At 39.2% G+C, this 17,195-nt stretch overlaps 1 protein-coding gene across 1 annotated transcript; it reads left to right on the top strand.

Moving 5' to 3' along the window:
- Positions 1-3,600: 3,600 nt before the first annotated feature.
- Positions 3,601-16,554, top strand: ca12 (carbonic anhydrase XII). The gene is made up of 9 exons (XM_012857045.3): positions 3,601-3,961; positions 4,172-4,192; positions 6,775-6,954; positions 7,919-8,061; positions 12,599-12,694; positions 12,777-12,840; positions 13,819-13,976; positions 14,116-14,242; positions 14,895-16,554. Exons 1-9 carry the CDS (start codon positions 3,898-3,900, stop codon positions 15,542-15,544), a joined length of 1,503 nt encoding a protein of 500 aa, XP_012712499.2. The 5' UTR covers positions 3,601-3,897; the 3' UTR covers positions 15,545-16,554.
- The last annotated feature ends 641 nt before the right edge of the window (positions 16,555-17,195 follow it).

Raw genomic sequence — 17,195 nt, 5'->3', positions numbered from 1 at the left:
GCATTCTTCACTTGACCCTCAGTATATATGCTTATTGGTTCTCATTGTTCTTCCTTGTTGGATTCTTCTGTTAAACCTTTATGCTTCTCCGCTGCTCTGTCACACTTTCCCGTTTGCCCATGCTCTATGACCTGTTCACCCTGAAACCTCCTCTGTAAGTTTCCCTTTACTTTATATAACACTATTTTCACCTCAGTCAACCTCTGCATTTGGGTCCTTTACAAACCAATCATGACAATTACAAATTAACAAAATTTGCATTCTGAGAGAAACTGTATCAAACATAACACCACGACAATATTAAAAGTGCTTATGTACAAAAGCAAAGGTCTCTAATGACATTGGTTTTGTCTACACCTGGATAATAACTGTATTTTCATCTGTTTTTATGATCTAGACTTTTTCTTGGTATGATGATGAGTATTTTTTTTTCATATCTATTATTATGAAATGATGACATTAAATAACAACTACGTTTCTCATGCACCTTCATTGGTATAACTATTTGCTTGGATCAGTTGGATTAAAAAAAAAAACCTGTATGGTCTTTGCATAAAACATTAATTTGCTAACTTTGCCAAGGTCTAAAGAAAATAGAAATAAGAAAAATAAAGTAAATTGTTCTCTTAGCAATATTTATGAAGTTACATTTGACACACTACAAAGCAAAATTAGTCAAGTAAAAATAAAACATTCTGTTATTTTCCCCAATATGTATGGATTAAATGTTCTGAGCTTTTCTGGGGTTGAAGTGTTCTGGTGAACAGGTCCAGATGTGTCCTTTTGCATTGATAAAAAAATGGTAAGTGTTTCCTCCCTGGCCTCTGTAGCTGAAAGGGATGCGGTGATCATATTTGGTATAATCGTACACAGTAAACGTGTGTCGTATGGCCACCATCACTGGGCAGGTTGCAGGAGTCTCTTGGACAAAAAAGAAAAAAAAATCAACTGCAAATAAGAGTCCTTAAAGTAAAACCTCAGTTAGTCGTCAGATGAGGTCTCCTAATTCCTACAGAGTTTCTGTGTGAAAATAGCTTCTATAAAGAGAATCATAAAATCCACCAAATATTTAACTGACCTTTTTACGAGAGACCTACTCCCTTTAATAATGAATTATAAAATGTGTGAACTTCTATTCCTTTTGACTATAGTCAATTTAGATTCCAACCAAAATAAATATTTTCAGCTTCTTTCCAAAACACTGCCTTGTTTTGCATAGCTGCCAGTCAGCTGTAGCTTACAGCAGTCAGACTCAGACAGAATGAGCTCAGTATAAAATGTTCATAATTACAGTGCAACAGATTATTCAGTCAGCTCAGCACAAGTTGGAGAGAGTAAATAATATTTCTGGCTTAGAATACACAGCTGTATATACAAATTCTCAATCCCCCCCCCCCTTTTTTTTGTTTTTTTGGTATTTCTTCTGAACAGTTCTTGTTAGCTCTAACAAATGAGTAGCAATTAAAAATGGACAAAATTCAGTCATTATTGCTAATCCTTCTAAACATTTTTTTCAATTCAAACAGTTCATGTGTTGGTTAGCAGTTTTTTTTTCTTTCTGTTTGATCAAAAATGTGCAGACCACTACAGAAGAAGAATAAAATAGGTAAGCTGGTTATTAAACATAAATTTATACCTTGCCTTATTGACTAGCTTATGTAATACGCCGAGAAAATAGTTCCAAAACCACAAGGCTCCTCATCCTGTCTCTTGTCCTTGCGCTGTGCTGTCTGGCGTAAGTGAAGGCTGTAAAGCACAAGGAGTCCTCTGTACTTACTTTTTTTTGGTGAACCACCATTTTACTTTTGGTTTCATTCCAATGCACAGTTTGATTTACTAAGTAATAAACAGAAGAAAAACAGTGTTCAATATGCAGGAACATAAAACCATGTTTTTATTTGTTGATTTTTTCCCCCATTATTTTTGAAGAGACACACACAAAAAAAATTCCACAAAAATTTAATGTCTTAAGGGGCTGTAACAAGTTAGTGGGCTGAGGCTAATTATAACTTAACAGCAACAACGTATTGTTTTTTTGTTGTGGGACGTGTTCGAAACTTTCTTAGAGCTCCAGTGTCCCGTTGTGTTTGACACACTTTGAAAAATGGCCTGATGAAACATATTTTTCATTCAAGCTCCCCATCCTTAATTTACCTCTGTTGTCAAAAGTGAACAAAACTCATGGATGCAGGCAGTGGACATGAAAGAATGGATAAAAGAAGTCCTGCAAAGCGAAAACGAAAGTACACTGTGCAAGATGACCGAATGTTCAATGGAAAAGAGAAGCTGGTATTGAAAACCAAACACACAAAATCATTAACAATAACATGCATACATATGATACTTTTATAAGTATTTATATCTCTGGAATCCCCCCCCCCCACACCCTCCCATGAGTTGCATTATCACCCCAAAGGGCAGTTCATTTAATTTGTATGTTATGCGAAACACTAAAACACAGCTATGTACAAAAACTACATAGCTGTGAAGTAGATGGAAATGGATCCATGATTGTTAAGACCGCTTTTCAAATAAAAACCTGGAAAGTGTGGCCAGCGTTTGTACATACCTCACAGAGCCAGTTCTTTGTAGAACCACGTTTTTGCTTCAACATCAGCCCTTTGGAGCAGGTCTCTTTACTAGCTTTGTATATCTGGAAATTAAAATCTTTGCCCATTTTTCTTTCCATCGGCTTTCAGGTCTTGCTTAGTTTGTATCTTGGTGTGAACTGAGGGCTGTTCTAACACATGATTACGCATTGCTCTAAACACTTTACACTGTAGCTCTGGTTGTATATGGTTGTTCTCCAACTAGCGCTACAGGTACCATGCATTTAATTGTCACTTTCCAATATTTGGCTTCTAAGAGGATATTTATTAGTCTTTTATCCCAGCATTGGTTCTACTGCTTTGTGATCAAGATGCTAAAAGTCCAAGGAGAGTTTTGGGGTTAATGGGAACATGGAACACGAAGAGCAAAGTGGAATGATAAATGACCATTGCAAAATTAAACTGTAATATCATGATGTGATGTGCTCCATTTACCATGCAGCCTTACTTCACTCAAATTGCATTCATTCATCACCTAAAATCCCAATAAAACAAATTGAAGTTTGTGGTTTCAACAAGACAAAATGTGGAAAACGAAAATGAAAACTCGTTACAAGACACAATTCATGGTCATTCTTATAGTATTATGAAAGACTTGTTCTATTTTGAATTTTATTGAGTGTCATTTCGTACTGAGGTTACTACAGATATAAAAAAAGGAATATCATCAAAGTCCTGATAAAGGTTAAACACTTTTGTCCATTTTGAGCAGGCATGTGGAAACCATACAGGTCTGAACATTACCTTTTCTTCTTTTTTTTTACCTTAAAATAAACTGTCGGCCACAGGATGCACCATACAGCAGGTTTCTGTCAAATATTTATTGCACAGTACAAATCTTGATTCTGCTTAGAGAACAAAGCTATAATCTGCAAGAGCAGGTCGCAGTCAAAAGCAAAACAGTTCAAAGAAGAAGAAAAAAAAACAAAGCTGGAATAGAAATCTTTAATATACAGTGAGAGTAGGCGATGTGGCTGGAAGCGTTGACACAAACAGGTTGCTGCAGACGGTGCGGTGCGCTCACGCCGCACCTGACAGGCGTCATTCCGGCGCTCCTTCAGACGGAGAATGAGGTGGAGACCCAAATGAGCGCTTTCGCTGCTGCCTGTGTGGTGGCCGCTGCCTGGCTGTCAGCCTCCGGGTGACTTGGATGACTCTGACGGCCGGTTTCGTTGGTGTTCTGACGTCAGTTTGCGCCAACAGCATGGGTATAAAAGGGCATCTCGGAGAGGGGCGCTCCAAGATCCCGGAGCTGTGCGGAGCTGCCGCTTGACTGGAGGTGGTCAAGATGCGCGTTTTGAGCTTCACCGCCTGCGTGCTCCTGCAGCTGGCTTCCCTCGGCGTCCTGCACGGTAAGGTCCGACATGGGCAACAGCTGAGGATCCTTCTGCTCCACCAATATAAGTGAGACGAAATGTCGTTGCTTGACTGTGTGATTGATTTTTGTTGCCATTCTTATTTCAGTTTCCAGTGTTGCCAGTTGCGCTTTTGTAATTTTTTTATTATTATTTTTTTTTACAAAAAGTTAGATAAGATTATGTATTTATTTTTGTCTGTTTCAGGTGTCAAATGGACGTACAAAGGTCAGTCTGATCGTATTTTTGCAACAAGTTGCACGAAATCCCACATTTAATGTCTGTTTTGTCTTGTAAAAGATAAGCCTATACTAAATCCAAATGCATTCATTTATTGATTAGTTTATTCTGTTCTGTTATATCTGCTTCTGCAATATTATAGTGAATATGTAAATGTTCATGAATCACTAATATATCCAAAAACTGATTACTGGCCCAAATTAATTTTATCGCAATCATTTTTTCCTTAAAAATGCTTAAAAGTGTTAAACTTGGTTCTTCTGTGGAGTTTTAAGCTAAGTTGGATAAAAAAAAAATCTAATTTTTTTTGTGACACCTAAACATTAAATAGCATGTATCAGAATTAAATTCTATACAAAATAAACAAAATAAAAGATATTAAAAGTTATCTGTTTTATGTGGAATGAAAACACAGTATATAATATACTATAATAGAACAAGTTAATAAAATAACGTAAACTTCTAAGTTTTGCAACTTTCTTTGTTGTTTCAAGCAGGAAGACAATTGAGTTTCAGAATTTTGTTTCACGCAGCACCGTGTGCTAAGATTATTCCAGCAGGGTAATTTTTGTTTTGTGTTCACCGATAGATGGTAGGACTCCACTGGACGTGTCAAAGGCAGTGCTTTGTGGTCAAAGGAAAGTAAAACCTTCTGGGTTCATCTTGTGACATAGCAAGACAACCACTGACATCAACGTCGTCACGTCATGTTATTGTAGGGTTCTTATACAAACTCTGCATTCACAACGTTGCATTAGTGGTTGACTTGCCTTTGTGTCATGCCTTAACGTATAAGGACTTCTCGACCATGACTCTGTTACATAAACTGTCGTCATGTCATGACCTCTTGTCTCTGTATCACTGCGTCTGAACAATCTTTTGCAATCAGGCAATGAAACTTACAGGAAACCCCATTTTAGCATGCAAATCATATAAGGATGACAGTTTTGTTCAGTGGGGCTAATATTCTTAACCTTTTCAGGAACAACAAGAGCATTTTACACTTCATTGCATAAACGAACTCTAGGAAACACTTTATTTTTCATTGTACCAGGGGCTTATTGGGATAAAAAAAAATAATTTCTACTGATCTAATTAGTGTTAGCGACAGGGCAGAATGGCCTGAAGTGTGTTGTACAAGTCTGTGTAAACCTACACGCTTAAGTAAAACATTTTAAAATGTGCAGTAATGCTTTTATGCAACCAATCCACTAAATAATACTTAACAATTAGCAATTAACAATAAAAAAAACTCCAACATGTTTTCGGACTGCTGCTGCTACTTTTCACGCTCACTTGTATCCAGAGCCCTGAGAGGCTTTTTGTCATAACAGTGTAGTCATTTGTGAGGCTTGGTAGCGCTCTCTGTTAACATAGCCGCTGCTGAGTCATGCAATTTATCCAAACCTCAACACCGACTTCACCCTCTAGCAGACGACAGTAAATCTTAATTTGGGACGTTGATTGTGATCGTTCTGAATAGATTGTTCAAAAAAAAAACTGTTCAAACTCTTCTAATTTATGGTTCCTTCTGCACAGAAAAGGCTGTATTTAAGGAATTACCCACAAGCACATATGATCTAACAGGCACTGCCGAGGGACCATCAGATTGAGTGTCACAAATTAAAGCGCAAATGAGGTGGAGAGGGAGTATTTGAAAACATAATTGTGCATTATTTCACTTATTGTTGGGTGGAATTGCCTCAGTTGAACTTTGAGCGTTGCGTAAAACCCGTATTCAGTGATTTCACTGTTTTTGTTTGATGCTCTTTGGCACGTCAGTTACAGTCAATGCGCATTTATCCGGATGTCTGTTAGGCGGCAGACTTCATGCTGCGTCATTCATCATTAACTATGGTCAGCTGGCATGTGCTCAATGGTGAAATATCAAAATAATTCCTGATGGGTAATAATTTTGAGCCGAGCAGGGGAGTAGGTTTTCAAGGCTTTTCATATCACTGTATAGATTAATTCATCCTAAATTGTCGGCCTTAGTTGTGATTGAGGATCTAGTTTGAGGAGCTTTGAAATCACAACATCCAAGACTTTATTTTGCAAAGCAGCGTGACTAATTACTTTTGCAGGGCCATCACACAGAGACTTACTCATGCAGCTGAGGTCACTTTGTAAAAGTGCAAGACTGGAAAAAATATGAGCATTTTTGCCATCTTGCGGTGAATAGAAACCTCTTATTAGATGAAGATAAAATTCTCCCCAGTGAGTCAATACTTGATAGAACCACCCCATACTGCAGCTCTGTTGGGATCTGCTTCTACCAGCTTTGCACATCTGTCAGCTTCTGCAAGAGCATTGTGTGCATCAAAATTTGGATGGAGAGTTTCTGAACTGAAATGTGCTTTGATTTAAACCATTCCGGTGCAGATCTAGCTGTGTGTTTCAACGACAGTGTCACAATTTCTATCCCTAAACTGAAAATGTAGTAGAAAAAGACAAAAGTTGAGTCTCATTCCACTTCAATTCCAATTCCGCTTACAACTGGTCCTTTGAATGGAAACAGCTGTGAGCTTTTCCAGTCCCAAGTGACTGTTTTGTTGTTGCTGTTGTTGCAGGACCAGAAGGAGAACATCACTGGTCCAAGCATTACCCTTTCTGTGGCGGCACTTTCCAGTCTCCAATAGACATCAAGTCAGAGCTGCTGAGGTTCGATCCTGCTTTACGACCGATTGAGGTTCAAAACTACAACCTGGCACCGGATGAACAACTCACTCTTGGAAATAATGGACACTCTTGTGAGTATAAATCTGCAGAAAGCAGCATAAAGTATGCAACAGTTTAAAATTTGCATTGAATCCAGTGGAACAACTTATAATGAAGACAGACAAAAAAATTGTTGCTTAGTTTGCTTTGAGAAGCTCTTTAAGTGAAAGTGATGGACTAGACAGGGTATTCATTGGAAATGGCCCCACATAAATGTGGAGAGCTAATTTCTGGTTCAACAGAAAGAAAATGAAGGGATGATCTTCCTTTCAAATCAGCCCCGGTAATTTTCTGTAATCACTCTCTTATTATCTTAACTGTCCTTTCGTCCAAAGAAAGAGCTCCAGATTTAGTCAGGGAAAAATTCTGCTTTGCCTTTTAGTTTAGCCCACAGCAATGGCAACAGTTTTATATAATAGATCTCTATTTTTAACAAAATCTTAAAGGTAATCACATTCAATTCGACGACAAACGTTCTTGTGCGGTGTTGCCGCTTTGAGCTGGATTCTGTAAGACTGGTTCGATACACGTCTGACACCGGCCATCAGGAATTTCATCAGGAATTTCAGTGACAGTTGTGCTTAACATGCAGGTGACGTCTGCTTGCTCACAGCGATGATTCAACGCGAGAAACCTCAGTGGCTGAACTTTTTCTTTCAAACAGGTGACAGAATGCAGAGAGCAGACAAATGCCTATGTTTGCATGTGTGATGGACCTTCACACCACTAGCTGGGTGACATGCTTGTCTGACGCATGTTGGAAAAGAGCTGACGCGGGTTTTTCATGCTTAAGCAGTCATGACACACAGATGAACATGCGGCGTGTAACACGCATCACTCCAGCGCTAACTGCGTCTGATGCAGTCTTACGACCTCGACGGCTCAGAGCGGGGCCGCGTTGACCTTCTCACTTTGGAGGAGGATAGAACAAGTGCTTTTTGATTGTTGTGGTAAAGCAGCGGTGACACTCTTCCGTTGATTTTAATTGAATTGCAGTGCAAATATCATTACCCCCGAAGATGTATCTCTCCAGCCTGCGTCATCGCTACACTGCCGCACAGCTCCACTTCCACTGGGGCTCCTCCAGTCGGCCCGCAGGATCTGAACACATGGTGAACAGCAGGCAGTACGCAGCGGAGGTAAACTGACAGCAATTCCTGTTTCTCAGTGTTTATCAACAAGGCAGACGGCAATTTGTTAATGTGATATGTCATATTAATTTTGGCCTTTTGATAAAAACAACTTCAATGAATTTGAAACAAAAATTTGGTGTACTAATTTGAATTTTTCATGAATTTTCCCTAATCCACAGTGGGTAATAATTACACACACAGGCTAACATATATGTACTCTTACCATTATATACTTAACTGTCCTGTAGCTATTTACACCTTGATCACGCTTTGTGTGTGCGTGTGTGTGCATGTGTCCAACAACAAGTTTCAGACATAAATTTGACATCTCTTCTTAGCAGGTGTGGTCGACTTCAGTATACAGAAAAAGTATTTTGCCCACTTACAGATTTATTCTGTTTTTGCTTTTTTTTTTGTCACACTTAAATGTTTCATATCATCAAACTAATTTTACCACTGGATAAAAATAATATGAGAACAAATATTGGTTATCAATTGGTGTTTTCATTCGTTAAGGGGAAAATCTAACCAACTTGGCCCTATGTGGAAAAAGTAATTGGCCCCTTTGTTAAATAATGAATTAAATTTGATTAAACTAACTTGTTTAGAGAATCAACTCCAGGCCTTAGTCGTGTAGATAAAGAACAACTGAGATAGAGCCTCTATTCTAAAGGTTGGATAGTTTTTTTTTTTTTTTTTGTATGGTCCCAACATTTAAGCATGGACCACAGATCTTTGATATGGTATTGCGGTCAGAAAATGTAGGAAATGATGGGTTTTGGGGATTATCGTCTTGGATTATCGTCTTGGATCTCAACATAACCAAAGCCATGAAATATGGCTATGCCCAAGACTCAAATCAGATTAAATCAAAGGACACAGAGGAGGGGAACAACTCTGAAGGTGATGGGAGTTGTTGTTTAAATCAGAAGAGGTAATCTGCTGTACAGGGATGAGACTTATTGTTGGGACTCTCCAATCAGTCTGGACAATACTTTCAAAGTTGTATGAGCAGTTGTAGGACTAAACCATGACACCAAAGAAAAAGATAAAACAGGTTTGCTAAAAACAAGATGAAGGAGGCTAATTATAAAATGCCCGAGTTTCCTTAAACAAAATAGGTGATGAGCCTTTTTGCACAGAGCCTCACATTTAGCTTCAAAGCTCAATGTACCACTTCTAATAGTCCTAAATTATTTGTAATATTTTTTAATTAAAGTGACTTTAAGCTTGAAGGTTTTGATTTTGGAGCAGGCTCTTCTTTTCTAATCCCCGCCCTCTCGGTTCATTTTAAACCTCATTTAATAGGGCACAGTTACACTGTTGTTCCAGCAATTTGCAGCGTGTAATAAACATGGTCGCAACTGGGTCTTGCCAAAAAACCCGATGTAAAATCTATTGAACATGTATGGATTATTTAAAGGCTGAATCTCTGCTAAGAAATCATTGATGAACAATTAGCAGATTGACAGAAAGTTTTGGGTTAAAGTTTTCAATGGCAAAAAAAAAAAGCTTAGGTTTTAAAGAAAAGCAGGTTTTCAAATAGCCTCGTGAGACCATCCTGATCTCGCGAGCTTTCAAGGTTTCACTCGCAGATCAATCTGGCTACTTTTCGTTAAAGAAAATTTGGAGCAGTTCACCAAACGAACGTCCAATCAGCGTTGGCTTTGAGGCGGGTTGAGGTGTGACGCAACGAAAAGCGCGACAGTTCAGTCTAAAGAACATGGCGGCTTCAGCCGATGAAACTAGCGTTAGCGTGGCTATCGAGCAAGTTTTATCGGAATTACAGAGTATTTCTTTGCTGAAAGAAGAGCAAAACACTGCTCTGGAGGCTTTTCTCAGAGGAAAAGATGTTTTTGCTCTTCTCCCGACTGGTTTCGGCAAGAGCTTGTGGTTGTGTTTTTGTCGTCGCTGTTAGTACGTCATATGCTTCGTTGATATGATTGGTTTATTTGGCCCGTCTATCACCAACATAGCTAACCAGTATTTTCTCCCCTTCCCAAAATTACTTCAACGGAAGGTTTCCAGATGTATATGCGGAGCAAATCCATCTGGCGGAGTCAGGTTAGTTTTCAACAGCATTGGAACGTTTTGGTTGAGAGAGTTTTTCTCACACAAACTGTACGACAAAACAGCAAAAGATGCAAAACATTGTGTCACATCAACCTTATTTTCTCAGTAGGCTCTAAATGTAAAGTATCAGAATCAGTCTGATTCTGATTCTGATAAAGTTTACTTTTCAAACAGAACAGAAGAAGTCTAATTATTAGCGACAGTTATAATGTTTCAAACAAAACAGGGACTAAGACATGTTGGTGTGATGTTACAACACATGATGTACACATAAAATACCTTTGTCTAACTAATGTTTCAGGTGACAACATCTCCTTAGAAAATGATTTAATGCTTCTTGACAAAAAAGATAACCTTGTGATTGGCACTGACATCAGAGATGATGACACCATTTATTGTTGATGCGGCTCATTTTGAAGAAACGTCCCGTTTTGCTTTTGTTGCAGTTTCCTGACATTGTACATTTTCAATCTGGCAGTCTCAAAGACAGTGTCAAATCTAGCTTATTATGCATCTTACCTCATTAAAACTTTAAATAAAAATGTAAATGGTAGGACTAGAACAAAAAAAACTATTATTTCCTCTAAAACTTGTATTTTTAGAAGTAATATTCACATATTGTATCCCATTGCTGCTTTTATTCTCAAGCAGAAGAGAAGTCCGCTTGCATTCCAGAATGCCAGTGTTTCATCCCAGCAGGGTTTAAAAGGTTTAGAGTAGATGACAATTATATGTTGTGGTTTTTAACCACATCTAGAAATGAGTCACCGTCTGTTCAGTTTTCTTATGGTAGCTTAATCTGACAGTTTATGTCAAGCATACGAGTTTGACAATACAGCTTGATTAGTGGGGGAAAGAAACAACGTTCTTATACGTCACCTTCTTTGCTTTAAAGTGGGTGGACAATACCATACCTGTGTGCTTTTTATTTTACTCCGCCTCTTTTACAAGGCAGCCACATCTAAGGTGTTGAGGTTTGACTTCAGTTTCTTGCCGGCATGTATCTTTTTAAAGTCTCTCCAAGCTCCAGGACCACAAGTCCATGATGACAGGTCGTTTTCATGGGATGGAATGAAGAGAAATGAAACATTTCCCAGAAACAGTGAAAAATGCATACGTTAGTCTACATACACATTATCATTACATTTGCCCTCAATGCCAAACTTGTCTTTGTGTTCAAACAGACGGGAAATGACAGTAACTTATTACAGGCTGGCGTTCATTCTCCATAGTAGAATAGAATAGAATAAATATGTCATTGCCATTACCGCAAACGGGACATAATCTTGTTAAAAAATGGCACGACACTTAATCAAACCTTAACCAACACTCAACAATAAAATAGTAAATATATCGGTGCAATAAAAAAGCAGTATAGTGCAAAACCCCAGCCTGCAGGGGTCCTGTGGTCTATAGTCTCTCCGCTGGGGGAGTGCATGTGTAAGCATGTTTCTGGATTGCACAGCTCTGGGAAACAAGCTGTCTTTCAGCCTGGTGGGGCATATTTTAATATTTCTACTGTTCTGATTGTTGTGGGAAATAGTGTGACATGATTCCCCAGTTACTTAAGGAATAAAAGGAGAGTGTGATTCCATCGAGATCCAGCACTTTATTGAGAACCAGAGCAGAACCAGAGGAGCAGAGACAAAGTAATCACACCTCTGGCTATGCCACAGCCTGTCCTCTTGTCTCCTCCCAGCTCTGCTCTCCTCCGAATCTGCCCACCTCCTTCTCACACTCTGCTTCAATGGCTGACCAGAGCAGGCGTTAAACAGACATCGCAAACCCAAACATTTATAGTCTCATGCAGAAAACACAATTGCATTGACCTTGATTAAATAGGGTAGAGTGAAGTTGTCTTTTCCCTGAGCACGGCTGCTTACATGTGTCGAGGAAGATAGGCCAGGGGTGATTTTAGACCCCAAGCTTTAATAATTCCATTTACAGTGATGCAAACAGTACATGTCCTGGGCTTGTGTGATCTTCGGTCGCACATCTGGCTTCTTCTGTAGCCGTTCAACATATACGGAGCCCATATCTGAGAGAGGACTTACCACTATCCCATGTGCGGTTCTCACCACTCCTGCCAAGTCCTTTCAGTCCTGCGCAGTGCAGCTGACATGCAACACTTTTATTTCGAGCAGAATGCTTTTACAGTGTGCTACTGATATTCTACTTATTTTCGAAACTAAACATCCCAAGGATCATGAATCTGTGTCCAAAAACTTGTAGCACATATTTCTGGTTTTAGCTATTAAAATTGACAGCAGTTTAGTTTACTTTTGCTCCATTTATAAAGCATCGATTTACACAAAACTAACTTCTCAATTCACTTCACTCAAATTAAGCAAATAATTCCTGTTGAACAAGAACACTACTGTAGTAAAAAGGTAGCAGCACATACTTCTGTTCCAATGTCTTCTTTAGTCACTTCTTTTCATTGGATTTTTAAATTGTCTTCCTCCCACAGATGCATGTCGTACATTACAACTCGGAAAAGTACCCCAACATTTCCATGGCAGTAGACAAGTCTGATGGTTTGGCTGTGCTGGGTGTACTGGTTGAGGTGAGAATTTGTGGATCTTTTTAAAGTGAGGCTGATTAGCTTTTCTGAGGGGTTGACTCGTCTAACTATGCTTTCTCTATAGGTTGGGGATTTCAATCCTGCCTACGAGCAGTTTCTGAAGTTTATCAATGGTATCAAGTACAGAGGTGGGTAATTTAAATCCAAAATTAGATTTGTTAAAAGAAACCATTGTAATATGACTTCTTAACCTTTTATATTGTCAAATCGTCATCTTACACATTAACGAATTTAACAATGTCAAGTTTAAGGATATTATAGTGCTCACCATTGCTCTAGCAGTGCAGTGCATTCAGGTCAATTTATTTTTAAATGTTAAAAACTTCCAACAAACTAACAGGAAAAGTATTTACATTCATATGGAGTCTGCTTATCTGAATAAAAAAGCTGTTCTGCGCTTAAAGATCCTTGATCCACTAGACATCTTTGTATGTAATGTCTAATAATAACATATCTAACACCCCAAGGCCTTTTACCTATTTTTGTTACATTCCATCCAGTAATTTGAATATTTCTTAATCTTATTTTATCTGATGGATCTGCATAAAATAGTCTGTGTTGGGGAGGTGAACTGAAAATTAGCATGTATCCACGCACTTTGATATGAAACTAAGGACCTTCAAAAGTCCGATAATTAGTGAAATGAAGTCTACTTGTGTGCAATCTAAGTGTCACATGATCTCTGAGTATAAAACCGCCTTTTCTGAAAGGCCCCAGAAGCTGCAATGCAACTAAGATAGAGTCACACCTTGAAGACCAAACAGCTCTCTTAACAAGTCAGGGACAAAGTTGTTGAGAAGTACAAGTCAGGATAGTGTTGTAAAGACATATAGAAATCTTTCATGCTTCTCCGGAGCACCATCACGTCCACCATCTTCAAATGGAAGCACATTGTACCACAACAAATTTGCTAAGAGAGGGCCGCCAGGAGGGCATTAAGCAGCGAGGTAACCCAGAGAGGAGCTGCAGAGCTCCACAGCAGAGACTGGAGGATCTGTCCATTTCAGCTCAAGCAACTCCCCATGAGCTCATCTATTAGACCATGATGGGGTTTTTACACAAAGTAAAGAGGATTTTTTAGATGTTTTGTTTTGTTTGTTTCTCAGATCATAAAGTGCAGGTGCCAGGTTTCAACGTCAGAGCGCTGCTACCCACACGTTTGGATGAGTATTATCGCTACGATGGGTCACTGACGACCCCGCCGTGTTATCCGAGCGTGCTGTGGACAGTTTTCAAAAACCATGTCACCATTTCTCAGAAACAGGTAATTCCACAGTTTACAGAATAGACATTTTAGAATGAAATCCAACGTAAAAGTGAAAAGTCAACACTATATAGATCTTAACTCATGTATTTTTTTTTCATAACTTGTTTTTGTTTGGAAATGTTTTTGGTTTTTTTAGTTCCTGGCGTTAACAACAGCCCTCTACTCGTCCAATGCCCAGGACTCAGTGGCTATACCACTGCACAGCAACTTCAGAAAAACACAGCTAATAGACAGCCGAGTAGTCCTGGTGTCGTTTAAGGAAGGTAAATACAATCTTTTATGCTTTGTAATCGGGGGAAAAAGAAAGAAAAAAGACATTGCACTGCTTTTAACATGGCTAAAAAAACAGCTTTTGGTTGTTTGTAAAAGCCTACCCCAATGGCTGTGGCTTATGTGGCATCACCTGCTTCTGGCTGTGTTTTATACTAAGAATGTTAAATATGATTTATGCTTATAATGAAAGTGTTTTTATGATATATGAATGAACCATCGCTCTGACGCACTGAGCGACATTCATGCGGCCGCCTGGTTTACCAGATTCTATGGCAATGAGCTCCATAAAGTGGGGTATTAATGTGCATGATTTCCTCATCTTTGCAGTGATTCTCTCTCTCTCTCTCTCTCTCTCTCTCTCTCTCTCTCTCTCTCTCTCTCTCTCTCTCTCTCTCTCTCTCTCTCTCTCTCTCTCTCTCTCTCTCTCTCTCTCTCTCTCTCTCTCTCTTTCTTGGCAAAACTATCCTAGAGGCACTTTTCAAAATCCTGTCCTGAAAGGCATTTAGGAATAGACACCCCTCACTCTTTCTGCATTGCTTTGAGCAGCGCTGTTGCATGGCAGGGTTGAAAAGCCAACGTCGCCACAAAGTATATCCAATATTTTGCGCCATTTTAACAATATTGGCTCTGTATCTGATGCAGGCAGAGGACTGCATGGTACTCTTACAGTCTCACCACCAATCACGAGGAAGCAAGTTGTTCAGCAGCTGCTGGCTGGCGACCTAGGAGACTTGGCAGACGAAGGGCTGTATCAGCTCCTACCAAGTGGTTCACAGACACTCCGGGCTGGCAAGAAGAAAGATCCCATGAAGCGGCAGAGTGTGACTCTGGCCAAACCAAAACAGCAAACTAAGAGTCCATCTCTTTGGAGGAAGAGCCAGACCAACCGCTATGTGGGAAAGCTAGGAATGGGTGAAAACACGCTTTGCTACACTTCACTGGAGCAGAGGGTTTTCAATCAGCTCAAACAGTCCCACGCTGAAAATGAGCTGGTCGAAGCTCTCAGGGACTCCGTTTACCCAGAGCTCAACCTCAAGAGCTATCTGGACTGCAAGTCAGACTTAGCTCTCTCTACCATCAGACACATTCTCAGGAGACGTCCAGCTGATGAGGCTTTGGAGTTGGACCGCTCTCTGACAAAAGCCCTGGTCAATCAGAGCAAGACTTCCACTGCAACGAAACAAGTGGGATCAAGGACAAAGCATGACCGCCTTTCCTCTGCCGCTCAACCGAAACCTCTCAGCCAACGTCATCCACACCCCTGGCTTTTGCCGATGGAGTGGGAAGATTAGAGAGATTCCGGACATGGCTCACACAGCCACTTTTGTAGCCAACAACAATAGTGTCCACAACGAAAGACTGATTTTTGACCCATTCCTCTTCTCCAAGCCCAACTTTGCTCATTGTATTTATAAATAACTTATTATGCACTCGCAAATGATGATTAATATTTGCAAACCAATTAAGGACATGACAGGGTGTGAATTATTTTGTTGCATTTTAACATCAGCATTTTGGGTCTGGTTTACCAGGCTAAATCTGATTGACATTTTCTATTAAAGGCTGCAAAGTTGCGCAGTTGGTAGCGCTGTTGCCTTGCAGCATGAAGGTTCCAGGTTTCCATCCCTGGCCTCGGGTCTTTCTGAATGGAGTTTGCATGTTCTCCCTGTGCATATGTGGGTTCTCTCTGGATACTCTGGCTTCCTCCCACAGTCCAAAAAAAAACATGACTATAATTGGTCTCTCTAAATTGCCCTTTGGTGTGCGTGTCCGTGTGTGTGTGTTGGGTTAGGATCTTGGGTAAGAACTTTGCACCTGTGTTTGTGAGGATGGCATATAGAGATGCCAAAGGAACTTTTGCACTTCATGTAAGTTTTTGGTGTTCTCCCAATTTTTTTTTTTTTTTTTACTTTGTCATGTTTTTTTTTTTTTTACTTTTCAGTTTCCTCTTAGCAGCAAAGAAGCGAATGTTATACAGTGGAAAACTACTCTCAATAAAAGCTCCACACTCAGATGAAAAATGACAAATCTGTTCCTTTATTTCACAGTTTATCACTGAATAACACAATAAAAAGGTGTTTTACAAAAAGCAGATTGGACAGAGTCAGTTTTATCAAATCTGAGTTTAAAAAGTTTAAAAAGCAAGAAATATTTTGTACAATTTATTTCACATAAACATTACATCATAGCAGAAAAAACGTATTTCATAAATAACTTTCAAACAAATTCACTTCCACAGTTAGGGGACGTCTCATTTAAGTTACAGTGCCTTGAAAAAAAATATTCCTACCCATTAAATTTTCCCACATTTTGTCACATTTTATCAGGCTGCAGGTTTTGCTGCAATAAGTTTTTTTTTTTTCTTATACAAAAAAGATATTCATAATATCATCAACCTTATTGCTTTTATTTTTTCTGTGATGCTGCTGTGTGTCTGTTCTTTAGTATTTTACCGTTACTTCTTTTCTCTCGCTCTCTCTCTTTTGCTTTTTTTTCTCTCTGGCACTCAGACGACTCTTTTTGGATAAACACCGGTATGTTGATTTTTACATGTTGATTTTTCTTTTTCTTTGATATGCTGTCTTGAATGAAATATCACATTTAACAAATAGACAATCCTATCTTTGTAACACATTAGTTCTACTGTTGGATTTTAGATATGCTGCTACAGAAGGACACTTTACCACTAACCCTGTCAAGGCAATAATCAACCTCCATGTTAAGCTGTAGATATAAACACATAAAACACAATCTGTAACACCACAACTATTACACAAACCACTCTGCTTCTGTTGCTCTCTGCTCTGCTCTGCAGGTTTACTGGTTCCCATATTGTTGAGCTGCTCCATACTGGGAGTTGTTCTCATTGTCGCTTTAATATGCTGCCTGTTAAGGCGAAAAAGGTAAGTGATGGCCAACAAAGTAAATACAAACTATGCATAC

The sequence above is a fragment of the Fundulus heteroclitus genome, chromosome 2 (genome assembly GCF_011125445.2).
Source record: "Fundulus heteroclitus isolate FHET01 chromosome 2, MU-UCD_Fhet_4.1, whole genome shotgun sequence".
Taxonomy (NCBI): Eukaryota; Metazoa; Chordata; class Actinopteri; order Cyprinodontiformes; family Fundulidae; genus Fundulus; species Fundulus heteroclitus.
Note: the sequence above shows the minus strand (reverse complement) of the source record. Positions and strands in the feature narration are given on the sequence as shown.